General features: G+C 50.2%; 5 protein-coding genes across 5 annotated transcripts; all 5 read right to left on the bottom strand.

Annotated features, from left to right (window-relative positions):
- Window positions 1-274: 274 nt before the first annotated feature.
- Window positions 275-3184, bottom strand: BJY04DRAFT_203750 (class I alpha-mannosidase 1A). The gene is made up of 2 exons (XM_073713384.1): window positions 472-3184; window positions 275-400 (listed from the first exon to the last, which is right to left on the bottom strand). Exons 1-2 carry the CDS (start codon window positions 3057-3059, stop codon window positions 361-363), a joined length of 2628 nt encoding a protein of 875 aa, XP_073564329.1. The 5' UTR covers window positions 3060-3184; the 3' UTR covers window positions 275-360.
- Window positions 3185-3997: 813 nt separating this feature from the next.
- Window positions 3998-6791, bottom strand: BJY04DRAFT_203749 (SprT family zinc-dependent metalloprotease). Its single transcript, XM_073713383.1, has 2 exons — window positions 5440-6791; window positions 3998-5372 (listed from the first exon to the last, which is right to left on the bottom strand). The coding sequence occupies exons 1-2, from the start codon at window positions 6387-6389 to the stop codon at window positions 4301-4303; spliced, it is 2022 nt and encodes a 673-aa protein (XP_073564328.1). The 5' UTR covers window positions 6390-6791; the 3' UTR covers window positions 3998-4300.
- A 518-nt stretch (window positions 6792-7309) lies between these two features.
- On the bottom strand, window positions 7310-9296 carry BJY04DRAFT_224932 (glycoside hydrolase family 72 protein; the record flags this gene model as incomplete). The annotated part of the gene is made up of 4 exons (XM_073718094.1): window positions 7310-8037; window positions 8183-8964; window positions 9017-9054; window positions 9213-9296. The coding sequence occupies 4 exons, from the start codon at window positions 9294-9296 to the stop codon at window positions 7310-7312; spliced, it is 1632 nt and encodes a 543-aa protein (XP_073564327.1).
- A 546-nt stretch (window positions 9297-9842) lies between these two features.
- BJY04DRAFT_203745 (uncharacterized protein) lies at window positions 9843-10939 on the bottom strand. The gene has a single exon (XM_073713382.1). The coding sequence runs from the start codon at window positions 10389-10391 to the stop codon at window positions 10083-10085; it is 309 nt and encodes a 102-aa protein (XP_073564326.1). The 5' UTR covers window positions 10392-10939; the 3' UTR covers window positions 9843-10082.
- Window positions 10940-12642: 1703 nt separating this feature from the next.
- On the bottom strand, window positions 12643-13468 carry BJY04DRAFT_203739 (uncharacterized protein). The gene has a single exon (XM_073713381.1). The coding sequence runs from the start codon at window positions 13359-13361 to the stop codon at window positions 12942-12944; it is 420 nt and encodes a 139-aa protein (XP_073564325.1). The 5' UTR covers window positions 13362-13468; the 3' UTR covers window positions 12643-12941.
- Window positions 13469-13604: the final 136 nt, after the last annotated feature.

Genomic DNA, 13604 nt, shown 5'->3' with positions numbered 1-13604 from the left:
AGCCAGCCAGGCAGGAGGAAGCGAGCTGACATGGCGCCTGATGCGATGTGTCGGCCATCAGGATTACCCGGGAGCCGGCAAGGGCCTCTAATCCCCTTATACCGTACGTAGTAAATCCATCTAGCAGTACTGTCTGCAGGATATCTAAGGTAGTAACTAAATCCTAGCTAATCTTTCTTTTCCAAGCCATACAATATCGACATCATTTCGAAGAGCGCGCCAATCCATATAGATTATACAGATGGAGAACATCATCTAGTATACTTAGACTACTGGCACAGTGGTATCGATGCTTTTACATACAGAAAGAACCAGTCATGGTCAAGACAGATAAAAATTGTTACAAAATTGAGATTATGCTTAGTACTCGGGACGCTTGAAAGGATGGGCCTCGGTGTTCCTGGGAAAGTCAGCATCAGTCATTCAATAAACGCAGGTGGCGGCTAGGATTTTGACTAGTTTTTGACTTACAGGACGTATTCGTCAAGGCTGACCACGTTTGGATCACTGAAGAGGAGGTAAAAATACTTCAACGTCTCGGCGAGCCAGAAAGACTCCATACTGTCGAGTGGTCGCGGTTCTTCGGCCGTGACATCGGCGATGGCAGAATGGGCCAGTTCAGTTTTGGTGGCTTTGTCGATAGCTTTGAACATCTGCCACCCCTTTTCGCGCCAGTACGAATCTCCGGTGAGGCGGAACATGATGAAGACGGATTCGATTGCCTCCGGGCGTAGGAGGTACTGACGCGACGAGATTCCTGTCATTCCTGGCGGAAGTCGATCGTGGAGGATCTTTTGCTCTACAAACTCTTCATGTGTGAGTGTGTCCTTCTGCTGAACCGGCCCGGGATACTGGTGACCATTCTCGTCAGTAGCAACCGACTTCACCTGCTTCGGCTTCTCGGGTGCCGGCGTGGTTTCGGGCGTTGCAATAACATGCCAATTTCCCTTCTCGGGGGCGGGATTCGGAGATCGCTTGTTCTTGCTGTGCGAGCTTGGCCGTTTATCAGCGTAGGGGTCAAGAGCGAGATAGTATTCTTCCTCGCTCCAATCGCAGGGCTGGCCTTTCTCGCAGGGGAGCATCTTGAAGGCTTCTGGCATGATTCCGGTATTGGTGACCTCATAAGCCCAGATACAACCATCAGTTAACTTGCTGCCTAAGTTCAAGTCCTTCTCAAGCCCAAATAACTTGGAACCGATGGCAAACATTCCACCAGCAAAGCAAGTGAGGTGAGTACCTTCATAAGCGAAAGTTGTACGACCAGCTGGGTCAGCATCAAGGTCCTTTGTCATGGTAACAGTAGCCAGAAACCGGACGTCGCGATTGCCTTTCAGCATTGGCTGGTAAACAAGCTGGTCTCGCACTGGATCCATGGCCTTTGTGTACATTGTCTGGTACTGCTCGTTGTTGCCACCAAGCAACATATATTCTTTGGGCAAATACTCATAAGTAGAGTCGCCAAGGGCACCCAAACCAAACTTGTCAGTGTTTGAGAGTTGATTATTGAGGCCCTCAAAACAATTCTCTCTGGGAGGAGGGGTGCGGGTATCGATGTTGGATTCATCGTCGCCATAAGAGGCGGGCTGTGCACCTTCATGGAGCTGACGCGCTATATGCGACGCCGAGCTTGTCGAGTTGACCTCGTACAAAGGCTCCGATCCTTTAACGGGTTTACCAACGCCTGCTCGCTCGTAACCCGGGGTTCTTCTGCAGCCAGACGCATCAAGGTTCAAAGGCCACAGGCCAGGAATCTTTGTCCTGTCTTGATACTCCTCCAGATTATTCGTGATTCGAGCAATCGCATCATAATACTTGTCATCTTTAGTCAATTGCGCCAAGCGAGTGAACTCAAGCGAAAGAGATCCGATTTCCGCCAAAACAGCCTTCACATCCCCTTTACGAGGGGTAAGAGCATAATCAGGGCTCCATTTGTAGAAAAGTGTCGGCATCCTGTTCGGTGTATCAAATGCTGCCATGATTACCTCCGCAAGTTCGACGGCCTTCTCTAGAAGTACGTCGTATTTATGCCCCGAGATGTCGTAAGCACCGAGCAAGCCACCTAGGTACCGAATGACGGTTTCGAAAACTGGAATTTCCCTCCTTTTGCTTGCTGTGAAGTCGATGTTTTTGACGTAATCAACGGCGATTGAGAACTCCTGCTTCAGACCCATAATCCATAGCGTGTCCAATGAGTCGACGAGGGTTGCGCCCCAGCCATTGAACGGATCTTTGAACCCGCCATGAAGGGGCTTGACCTCATCATGCCCCATGGCTGACTCTTTATACCCGTTCCACGCATGCAGAAAAGCCGACTTGACGGTGTCGAGTTGTTGAAGACGGGTCATTTTCTCCGAGGACGACTCATCTTCGATTTTCGCCTGGAGTTTTGGAAGCGTCTTCGAGGAACCAGTAGGCAGCTTAATCAGGGTTTGGGGATCGATTGGATACCGTTCGGGCGTCTGCTTCCAATGGGGAACTGAAGACGTATCCGTGTCGTCGACTTCGTCTTCGTAACCGTGCTTGCCTTGAGTCTGCGCCCCTGTTTGAGGCCTATGTCCACTAAGCTCATGGTCTTGAGATGGTACGCCACTCGAAAGTCCGGAATCGCTCGATCCATGTTGCTGGGACGGTATGTCCTTTGGAGGAGCAGTATCACCGGCATGAGATCCATACCCGCCATATCCTTGTCCGTGAGACGGTGTATCGCCCGGAATTGTGTCTTTGGAGGGAGCAACATCGTCTGCTTGGGATCCATAGCCGCCATATCCATGGCCCTGAGACGGTGTATCGCCTGAAAAGCTTGTATCAGGGGCGTTATTCAGAGAGTCCGGGCGCTCCATCGACGGTTGTTGTGGACGCCCCGGTGCGCCCGAATCTCCGCCATTAGTATCCTCCACCTGGTCCGAGCCGGCGAGAGGAGGTTCTTGATCGACATGCGGAGGAGGGACCTGCAATCCAGCAGGTTGATCGTGGGAGTGCGATCGGTTGAAGTGGAGTATAAGGAGGATTAGAATCACAGCGAAGACCACGAAGATGCGATACCGCCGCGCACGGAACATTGTTGGTTCTGGCGAGTCTCCTGTTGCACAGGAGACGAGACAAGGTCAACGCTCGAGAAAAGGAGGAGGGGCACGGCGTAGCCAACCGCAGGTAGGAAAGGAATGACGATGGCCGTAGAGAAAAGAGGGGACGTCAGAGGACAAAGTCGCAGCTAAGAGCCACGTTAAAAAGGGATATAGATAGATTGACGACTGAGCCTTCAGCTCATTTCGAGAACCAAAGTGTCTGATCGCGAAGTCGCGTGCAGGAGCTTGGAACCGATGACGGTGAAGTGGAATCAGGGTCCGAAAGGGAAAAGTTGGTGGAAGGACTGAACGCAGGACCAGCTGCAAGGCTGAAGGAAGGACTTCTCTGTGATTTCTTCGGTATTGTCACCTGTCTTCTATCATTGGAGGTGATTGATTAATTCTTACAGGGGAGAGGGAGTGCCCAGACCCTGCGGGAGCTCTCAAGGCGAGCTGCGGAGACCTGGATGTCTCAGAAATCAGGCACCATAAAATGAATGCCTTGAGGAGTCCAAAATGTGGTCTCGGAACTGACATCAATGACATCAAACTATATCTACAATCAGCAGGTTTTTACTGAATTATTAAAGGTCTTGGGTCCTGCTGAAGATTGCGGTTGGACTCCGTACTTACTAGCATAGCTCGGGAAGCACCAAAAAAAGGGTCTCGACCCTGATCTCCAGGTAGGTAATCTCACTGACCCGCGCAACTACTTCGTACACCGGCCAGGAACAACTCTTATGTAATGAGTCCAGTTATATAGACTATAAAATTGAGTAATATGCACTTTTGCAGCTTCTATACTCATATTAGTTACGAAGTCCGATGGTGCAGCCAACTTTCAGGGGGTGATGATAGAACATGCTCTGGCAGGAGACTCCCCAACTACCTAGGATTACAGGTAAACATACAGGGCTTGGTCTTATCAGTGATGACTATCAGAGAGCAGATTATTATTTCCAGATTATGTACACTACGAAACACCAGGTCTGTCTTGTTGACAATTCATAAAGATCGTGGAAGTGAAGGAAGGGCTGCGAAACGCCCTGAACAAGGCATAATCCAAAGAGGGTCATAATAAGGACTTCTGACGAACTCCAATATACCCTACTCAGCCCGCCTGGAGCGAATGAAAGAGAAAGAAAAGAACATGCCAATACCCTTGTCGCTTGCTGCCGACGCGCTGGGCATCGTCGCTCGAAACCTGCCAAATCAACGCCGAAGTGCTTGATTCTTCAAGGACTTAACTCAACCACCTCCAGATTCTTCAACATATCATTGACTGGGCTAACAAAGGCAGGTTGCTTTTTTCTGGGTGAGACGCTTCGCGGTTTGGGCTTGATCTGTTGCAAAAGACCCCTGCATGTAGGGTTCCCGCACCTGTGTTTGCTGGGGTCGATGCTCTTGGAGTGCCGGCCATAGTTCTGAGTGCAATCGACACATGTCCATACGTATTTGTAGTCAATCTTGTAGCTGTGTTTTGTGGTCACCTCAATTCGGCCTCCATAGATGGGGTGGCTTCTGAGTGCTTCCTTGCACTTCCGGCCCCATGCCTGGAAGCTAGCGCCATGCGGTTGGTTGCGGACGTTGGAGATCATATAGTTGGCGAGGTGGCAGTATTCGTGGGCAAGGGTATTGATAAGCCGGTCTTCATCGTCTATAATTCTTTCCGCTAGCTCGATGGTGGCATACTGCTTCACGACTCTCGCTGAAGGCGTTTCACTACCAGAAGACGATGAGAAATCGGTCAGGGGTCCATTCTCAGTTGTGGGTCGATCTCGTTTCCAATTCGCTCGTCCAGCTGTTGTCTGTAGTGTTTTGCTCCAGACAATTCGAACACCGCCGGTATCTTCTGAGCGTCTCTGGACCTCGCCACCAGACACAGCGTCATCGAGTGCTCTAAGGAAGTCCTCCGCAAGGCCGGCTTTGCGGTCATCGAATGACTTTTTGCGTGCAAGTGCAGCTTTCTTTGCTTCGGCTTCTGCCTTTTTCAGCGCCGTCTTACTTGGAGGTTTGGCTTTCGGTTTGACCTCCAAGCGTTTCGGCATGGTCTCCGAATCCGACTCGGAGTAGTCGAACTCCTCAAGCATTACGCTTTCTTTACGCGGGGAGTGTTTGTCAATCCAGTCATTCGTCGCTTCTAGGCTCCAGAAAGCGTCGGTGCTTTCACGATATGGAGTTGGCGGGATGCGCACTTTTTCCTTGGTCGGAGAGCGTAACAGGCTTTTCGCAGGGCTTGGTGGTGGTGTTTGAAAGCGTAAACCGTCGCGCTGCGAGCTTGTGGGTGGCTCTGGTTCTACTACTCCCCTTTGTGGTGTTAATATTATTTTATCTAGGCATCATTGCAGTGTGTAGGCAGCGGTGCAGTACATACCTTTCCAAGTCAAGTTGAAGTTGTGAAGAGGGATCGCCATCACTCAGAATCAGGTTATCCATCTTTTCAGAGACATCGGTGTCCTGTCGAAAGAGTTTCCTTGATACTCTATCCCGCCTGGGAGACGATGTTGAGATAGCAGCCGGCAGCGACGGTTCAAGGCGGAGGTCTGTCCGTAGAGAAGACTCACGCAAAGCATTTTCTATCTCTGCCGTAGGGTCTGGCCGCCTGCCTCTGAATAGCCTTCTCTTTTGTGTTGGTGGTGGTGACTTGTGTTCCTCCTCCTCCTCCGATGTTTCATCCTCCGACGTTTCGTGATAGCTCGGTTCGTCATTGTCGCTCACAATAAAATCATCTAGAGAATCAGAGCTAGTGTCATTTTCATCCTCCGATTCCGGTGGTGGTTGCGGTTGTCGATAGTTTGAGAACTGTTGTGTATTTCGGTTTCTCGTTGGGGACCTCGTTGAGGAAGCATCGGAAGGATTACGCGAAAGTGAAGGCGGCTCTGGATCCAGCTCCTCTTCTAGCGGATCATTTTCTTTATCGTAGTTGTATAACTCCGACTTTCGGTTCGTCCGAGCTCGAGCCTGTTGGGGCAGAGGCAGGATCATAGAGTTGGTGCGAGCCAGTTTCAGCGGTGTCGCTTTCTTCGGTCTCGGAGTATCACGTTCACTCGGCCCATCGCTGTCGGCGAAGATGTTAAAACTCTGCTCGGAGAGGGTCTTTGTCCTTGTCCGTGTCGACTTGCTACGCGCGAGCTGGGGCCTCTCCTTCTCTAGTCCCAGCCGTTTGTCAAAGAGTGTCTCCCCCGTCATTGTCCCGCCTGGGCGCCGCTCTTTCGGCATAGGTGGAGGTGGAGAGACATTTCGTTCAGCCAGGCGTTGCAAGCTCGCTCTCTCTGGCAGCTCGGACGTCTGTCTTGCCTGGCTCCTCGTGTTCAATCGGGCCATGTTTGGTGTAGGCGAAGTGACGGGTCGCTCCTTCCACTCTTTGGGTGTCGTCGCTCCTTCCCAGGCAGGCAACCTCTTTCAACGAGCTCCCGCTTGAAATCTTCACTCACGGCGACAATCGATGTATCCGAATATCTATGGGGTATTGGCGTTATTTATAGGCATGGGCACTCCCGAAGCAAGTGATTCCAAGTATTGAGCGTTTTGATGTGGGATGTGATGAAGATCATGGTTGGCACGGCAACGGCCGACCAGCCAAGTACTTAGGTAGAACTTCAGGAACTAGGTGTCTGCTGTATCTATGACCTGATAGCCTCCCATGGGAAAACAACCCCTCGATAGGTATGCAAGTTCTATCTCTGTCGACTTGATGGTACTTGTGGCAAACTTTATGGGTTATCATAGTGATGGCGGCGATTTTTTATGGAGTACTGCGCCAAGATATATATAGCCTCCAGAAACCTCCAACAACGCTATCTTGTAGTATCCCAATAAAAAGACCAATGTGTTCAGAATGATCTGGAGGCATCCCTCAGATTCAGCCGAAGAACTCCCCCGGGTGTCTGTGTGACGGAATATTCCAGTCTAGGTAACATCACAGTGTGTGCGCATCTTTCCCTGCCCTCTTCTACCTATCCCCTGCCTGGGCATGGATGCTGATCAGTCAGGTACTACAAATACTTTTCGCCTCAATGGCATACTTAAGCCCGAGGTTAAGGCTTATATGCCCCATACGTGAGAAGGTAAACGCAGTACATTACATTCGTATATACTACAGAATAGAATTATAAAGCCATATAAAGATCTAACGGTAGCCATCACGGTACAAGTTCAAGTATAAACAAGGCATAGAATACACATCGAAACAAAGCTCCAGCCGCCAGAGACAACGAATAAAGCTCAGCCTACCACCAGCTTGTCTACAGCAGAATCATAGCAGCACCAGCAAACATAGCGGTGATCACATAGGCACCCATTTGTAGAGCACCGACATTGACGTTCCCAGGGCCCACTGCAAAGCTAGCGCCATCGGAGGTCTCAGGGTCAGACACGTCACCGTCGCCAGCGGACTGAGCTCCAGCAGCGGTGGGTGAGGCCTGAACGGAGCCCGTGCCCTCGGTGCCAGCTTCCTCAAGCAACGACGAGCAAGCAGCGGTAGGCTCACTGGTGCTCTGCGAGGTCGCAGCACCATCAAAGTCGCAGGCATCCTGGCCGTTACCTTGATCAGCCTGGTTCTCGTAGTACTGGTTCATGGCGAAAGAGAGTTGCTGTTCGGGGGTGCAGACGCTGTAGGCACCATATTCTCCAGAGGTGGCGTTTCCAGTAATCCCATCGCAGAACTTGCCGCCCTCATAGCCACAGACGGAGCTGAAGGTAGAAGAAAGGAGCTTGCCGGAGATGTCGGACTTAGCAACGCAAGATAGACTCTTTACCATGCAGGTGCAGAGGTCATGGTTTGGGGATGGAGGAAGAGGGGAAGCGGTCGCCTGCCAATTCTTCTTGATGGAAGGGCAGGATTGAAGGGCGGTGTTGGTTGGCTTATAGTCGGCCTTCTTGGTGCCGGTAGGGGTTGCGGAGGCTAGCTGCTTGGAGAGATAGCTAAAGTCGTCAAGAGTCTTGACCTTGCCGTTGTCAATTGAGACCAGTCCTGCGTAGGTACTTAGTATAATGCTCCTTGTAAGGCCCGGTCACCTCAGAGGCTTCTAGTACGGCCCACCAGGCGTTCTCTCACAACACTAGTCTGGCCGACCACAAGGCTCAGGAATAGACTGGAGACGGGAAGAGGAACATACCGTAGTCATTGTCTTCCTGGAAGTACATGTACACAATACCACCAGACCAGACATCAGCCATTTTGTCACCGTAGAGTGCTTCAACCTCGGTGAACTTGCGGGGGGAAACCTCGTTGCAGCCATATTCAGCGAAGAACACAGGGATCGAGAAATCACGGAACTCGTCGGTACGAGACTTATAACCGGACTTTTCATAGTTGGAGTCACCGCACCAGGAGTAGACGTTATAGCCCCAGAAGTCAATGCTTTCCTCTTCCTCGCCACAGTTGAAGAAGTCAGCCATGTCGACACGGATCGCCGAGTCGTCGTTGGTAGCGTAACCGACACCCATGGCTCTGTAGTTCTTGGCATTAATGTACCGCTTCATGTCACGAACAGCAGCTTTGACGAAAGCGCTGGCATCAGTGGTCTTAGGGTCATTAGAAACCTCGTTTCCTGCGAAGAAACCAATGACGTTGCTGTATTGCGAGAGTTCGTCGACCACAGAAGCATAACGAGTATATAGATCGTAGTCCCACTTGGGATCGTTACGAATGATAGACTGGCTAGGGGAGGACAAGTCCGCAATGACATAGATCCCGGCGTCACTGAGGAGCTTCATACATTCGGTATGATCGGCCTTGGGGTCGATCGCGTAAACTCGGATGGTGTTGGCGTTGAGCTTCTCGAGGTAAGGGACATCACGTTTGCAGGCTTCGGCGTCAGAGAGGGGGTCCTTGTAGTTGTTCTTGCTGTTCTTGGAGCCAGTGTATTCCTGCTGGTAGGCGACACCACGCATGAAACTGCGGCACACGTTAGCCTGGCCTGAAAGACCCTGTGAAGGATGGGCCATACAATTGCTCATCGCTGCTCTTGTAGAAGAATTTGGAGCCCTGCGAAACAAGTTTAGTGTTGGCACGTTTCCAAATAGGTAGCAAATGGGATGGCCAGTGTAAGAAAGCGCTGTATCAGCTGCTTTGCCAACCCCACCAGCCCCTACTGACCGACATCCGCAGGCCAGCGCGGTGGAAAGTGGTGTTATGTATCATACCTTGATGACGATGGGGTCCAGATCAGCGGCAAGCACGCTGCTCGAGAAGAGAGCGGCTCCAGCGAGAAAGCTGGTGAGCTTCATGGTGAAAATATCCAGAGGCTATAGACAATGCGACCGTATTATATATAGAGAGTGGCACGTAAGACCGGCTTAACAAAGGGATTGGGAGGTATACGGAGGAGAGTCTGCTAAGCCTGAAAAGATAGACCAGGGTGGGAGTATCCAAAAGAGAGAATGGGAAGAACCTGACAAAAACAACAAGCAAAATATGGTGAATGAGTGTCGATTCTCAAGAGAATTAATAGGGCAAGAGGAAGGGAAGAAATCCAAGGTGTCAGGGCAGGGTCCTTCCCATTTTCATACCTCCTCCCCCAGCCTGCATTGCTGCAGGGCTCAAACCGACAAACAATTCGATGACCGAAGAGTTTTCTCTGGCTGGTCTCACATGCGGCCTATTACGTGCTCCAAACGAAATGGCGAGTGGTTGATCGCTGAGGATTTTCGGTGATGTGCATCTATAGGCGCTATCATTTGCGCAGAGTACCCTGTGGTTTCTCCACGACGGGTTACCCTGATATCAAAAGGTACGGAAACGCGCAAGCCGGTTCCACTGCCGTTGAGACTCAGGGGAAAGAAGCAGGGTCCAAGCAAAGCTTGTGTGCACAGAGTATATAAATAGAGACTCTGAGCCTTTGAGGACTTGCTCGTTGAGTTGTTGTTCAGACCTCTCGGTCACTACGGAGTACATAACAAGAGCTACATATTAGGTATTAAGCAAACCCTTAAGTATCGAAAGAACTTTGTACTACATGCACGTTTGGGGTTTTGTTTGCGCCCGGTCAGCTCTGGAAGGGCAGTTAGGCCGTGTTACATTGGAGAACAACCGATAGGAAGGGTTTGTAGCACTGCCCTGGAGCCTGAATCCCTAATGTGAGCGCCGAGCGGTCCCTGACCCCAGAGTGTGCCCTGAACGGATTTGAGATACTCTGTCGTCGACCTGAAACAGCCCCCACCGTCAAGCCGAAACCACTGTCGGACATCCACTGTTCCCTCCCTGAAGGCTGAACGTCCATCAATTTGGTGGCAAAGCAGACTGTGACTCGTGAGATCATGGCCGAGGACTACTGAAGACTCTGGGTGGTCGAACCATTGAATAACTTGACGATCGCTGTCCATCCTGCGAGACAGCTGTTTTCAGGCGATAATTCTCTAGGCACTCCCTTGCTCATCTAAGGCATTTAAAAAGGTGAGTACAGGATTCGTGCGGGATACTGTGTGTACTCTGCTATAGAGCCTTCGAGACCACCACACTCTTCGTACAGATTATTCAGTGTAGTATATCGTATTATCATAACTGGTGATTGCATGGTTGGGGGCACGTGGGCGATCTGAATAGCGACCTCTTGTTCGAAGGGAGCATCAAACAAACGCTTGAAGGTGGGCTCCCAGGGCTGCTTAGAAAAAGGTGCTGGACTGCAATCCCATATCATCACCCAACATCAAGTTGTACTCTTCGAACAGCCAAATTTTATTGCATAATTCAATGCTGTGCATAGTACGGAGTACTGCAGAGTAACACACAATAGCTTGAGCCATGAGGCAACAGCCTTAGCCACGGCCCTTAGATAGGCCTTAACTAGCAGAAGCCAGAAGAGCAGTTTTTGAGTCTCGACGCTGGGAGCAGAAGCTGGAACCGGCTTAATGGAATACGACGTACGTCCTCCCTGCTACAATCATTTGCATCTGGATTCTGCCTGTGCAGTGACTGAAGCCCCTTTCCTCGCCCGGACCATGGAACATCCGCCTATCCTGCAACCATCGGCAATTATGCACTCGCCACCCGCTGCTCATCAGATGAGCATAATTGGCTGTCACTGTACAGCTGGTCCACCTGTACCAACCTCGCACCGCCACTGCTCATTCGGGATTGGTTCCAAATTCCAAACTGAAACAAACCGATCAACCAATGAGCTGATGAAACATGAATACAAGTAATGGATCGATCATCAATCTGACTGTGTTACAAACGAGAAAGAGAGGCCATACAGTATCAACCCATGCGATTTCTAACCTTTGTGACAAAACCTTGAAGACATGGCTCTATTGCATGAGGTCAACCCGGTCAAGCGCAGTGTTTACCGAGCCGGGCGGAAGAATGTCGGCATCCCAGGAACCAACCTTGGAAGGAGACCCGCCACCAGCGAGACTGTGGCTGGCCGCTGACAGAAATCGTTGTCCTCCACCATCAATAATTTCATCTGAGAAAATAATAATACATGTTGAAAGATACACTGGTAACTTGCAGTTACACAGCAAAAAGTCTGGCCTGGCCAAGATGGCCGATGGAGTACTACGTGGTAGCCTACGCCATCGACAGATCCCCATGCAAAGACTACTTAGGAAGAGCAAGAAGATCTCGGTAAGACTGAGACATTGCGATAAACATAGATTTAGAGCTGCACAATGATGCTCTCACAGACCTCGCGGCTCTCGGCTCTCCAGTCTCCAGCACACTTCTTGCTCCATGCTTTATGCATCGGCCTCTCTCTCGAGTCTTGGATCTTTTCCCTTATCAAAATGAAGCAAATCCTGTAGTTTCAAGTGCGGGGCTCGCCGACTTGGCAGATGACGATTTCAGGGGAAGCAAAGCAAAAACAAGGACAGCTCAGCTCTCAATCATCCACTATAAGACTTAATCCAGCCAATCTGACCGGACAAAATAGATTTCACTTCTGACAAAGCTGACAGCTGTTCCTGGCTTACTTGTTTCCGTTTTTTTTCCCCTTGCGAGTTGCGACTCCGAACTCGCGAGAAACTTGGAACGTTTTCTGTGCACTTTACTCTTAGGGGCGATCGAACCGAGCTAGAAGCAGGCCATGACCCATCTATCGAAGGAGTTTAACGGGGCTATAGTGGGGTTGCTCAATTTTTATTCATCTGCCGCTGTCTGGTTATTATGTCGGTGATGAGATCATTACTGAACAAGAAACGATCGTGGAGGATTGCAATACAGCAGCTGGTTACTATTCTTGCTGACTTTTGTTAAAATACGCCTGCAATGAAACTTTGAGATTATGCAGGTCATTTACCTATACTTCACTCGAACCGTTCATCAAGGGCAGTCCAATTGAGAATCGGAGCAGCCTAGGTGAGTTGTAATAAAACGCCGACAGTAGTTGGCTGCCTCGTTGATAGCTGGAGAGCACAAAAAGCTGACGAGAGAACTTAGTATGTAGTATGTGGAAGATCGGCTGTTAATGATTGACCCTTATCTCAGGGGACCAACAATGGGGCGAGAGACCGGAGTAGACGGGGAGCAGAACTCTACCTACTTGGAGCGGAATACGGTGGTACGAAGTATAACCATCCCAAATATGAGATATGAGTATTCGACAATGAGCTCAGACAAACCCGTTGGGGCTACCTGGACTGCTAAGTATAAAGTATTAAGTAGGTACGAATATAATATTGTGCATCGGCTGGGATTTGCCACTTGTGCAACACCAAATCAGTCTCACTCAATATTCATCACTTAAGAGTTCGAAGTCAGAGATTCAGTAGGCATATATCCTCAGGAAAGGTGTTCCGTTTGCCAGCAGTATTCTTGCCGGCCCAACACATCAAGACCTAGCTATCAAGGCATACTCCGTGCCAGTATGAGATGGAGAAGGGAAATGATAATCTCTGTGTATCAACTCGCCGCATGCAGAGCTACCAAGCTGCCAGTTATCGAGGCGATCCCCATGGGTTGCTGAATGCTGTTGTATGGCAAACCAATTGTGAGGAATGACAACTAACGAGAGCGCATCCCTGCATACCAGACCAAAACAATACCGTGAGTAAAACCAGTACCAACTCCAATACACCCCACCAACGGCTAATCATGGACATGGCTCGATTGGCCGAAGGAAGATAGCGGTGGATCTGGCTCAGGGGCGTTCCGGCGACATCCATGGATCCGCTCTTGCGCTTTGAGTTATTTGTTGGTGCATCAATGCTTCGAGACGCCATGATGTTCATCGAGAGTCCAAGATCTAGGCAGATAAGTCGGTAGTAGTGTGACGGGACTCGGAGCTTGGAACCAGATCTCAAGCGAAGCAGCGGAATCGAATTGCACGACGAAGTTGCATGAAGTTGCCTTATCATACACTTGCCAAGTTTCGACAAGATATCACTGGCAGCTTGAGGAGCATGAAGCGTACTCCGTACAGAAAAATACAAGACATAGAAGTGGCAATCAGTTTGACAAGAACGCGAATTCGCCGTCTTCAGCGAGTGGATTGGCCTTTGTGGGAGAGAAATATACAGTTGGTACGATGAGCTGCGCTGGCATGATCGGTAATGTTACAGATTACGCGTACGCAGATGGTACTACTAACTAGTAACCAT

This window comes from Aspergillus karnatakaensis (assembly GCF_047715665.1).
Source record: "Aspergillus karnatakaensis strain CBS 102800 unplaced genomic scaffold BJY04scaffold_106, whole genome shotgun sequence".
Classification (NCBI taxonomy): Eukaryota; Fungi; Ascomycota; class Eurotiomycetes; order Eurotiales; family Aspergillaceae; genus Aspergillus; species Aspergillus karnatakaensis.
Note: the sequence above shows the minus strand (reverse complement) of the source record. Positions and strands in the feature narration are given on the sequence as shown.

What these genes read in the sequence shown, in the direction of transcription:
- BJY04DRAFT_203745 (XM_073713382.1), bottom strand. Translation starts at nt 10,391, where the DNA reads ATGGACAGCGATCGTCAAGTTATTCAATGGTTCGACCACCCAGAGTCT.
- BJY04DRAFT_203739 (XM_073713381.1), bottom strand. Translation starts at nt 13,361, where the DNA reads ATGATAAGGCAACTTCATGCAACTTCGTCGTGCAATTCGATTCCGCTG.
- BJY04DRAFT_203750 (XM_073713384.1), bottom strand. Translation starts at nt 3,059, where the DNA reads ATGTTCCGTGCGCGGCGGTATCGCATCTTCGTGGTCTTCGCTGTGATT. An exon ending in AGCCTTGACGAATACGTCCT is followed by an intron (nt 401 to 471) that starts GTAAGTCAAAAA and finishes TGACTTTCCCAG; the next exon opens with GAACACCGAGGCCCATCCTT.
- BJY04DRAFT_203749 (XM_073713383.1), bottom strand. Translation starts at nt 6,389, where the DNA reads ATGGCCCGATTGAACACGAGGAGCCAGGCAAGACAGACGTCCGAGCTG. An exon ending in CTTCAACTTGACTTGGAAAG is followed by an intron (nt 5,373 to 5,439) that starts GTATGTACTGCA and finishes AACACCACAAAG; the next exon opens with GGGAGTAGTAGAACCAGAGC.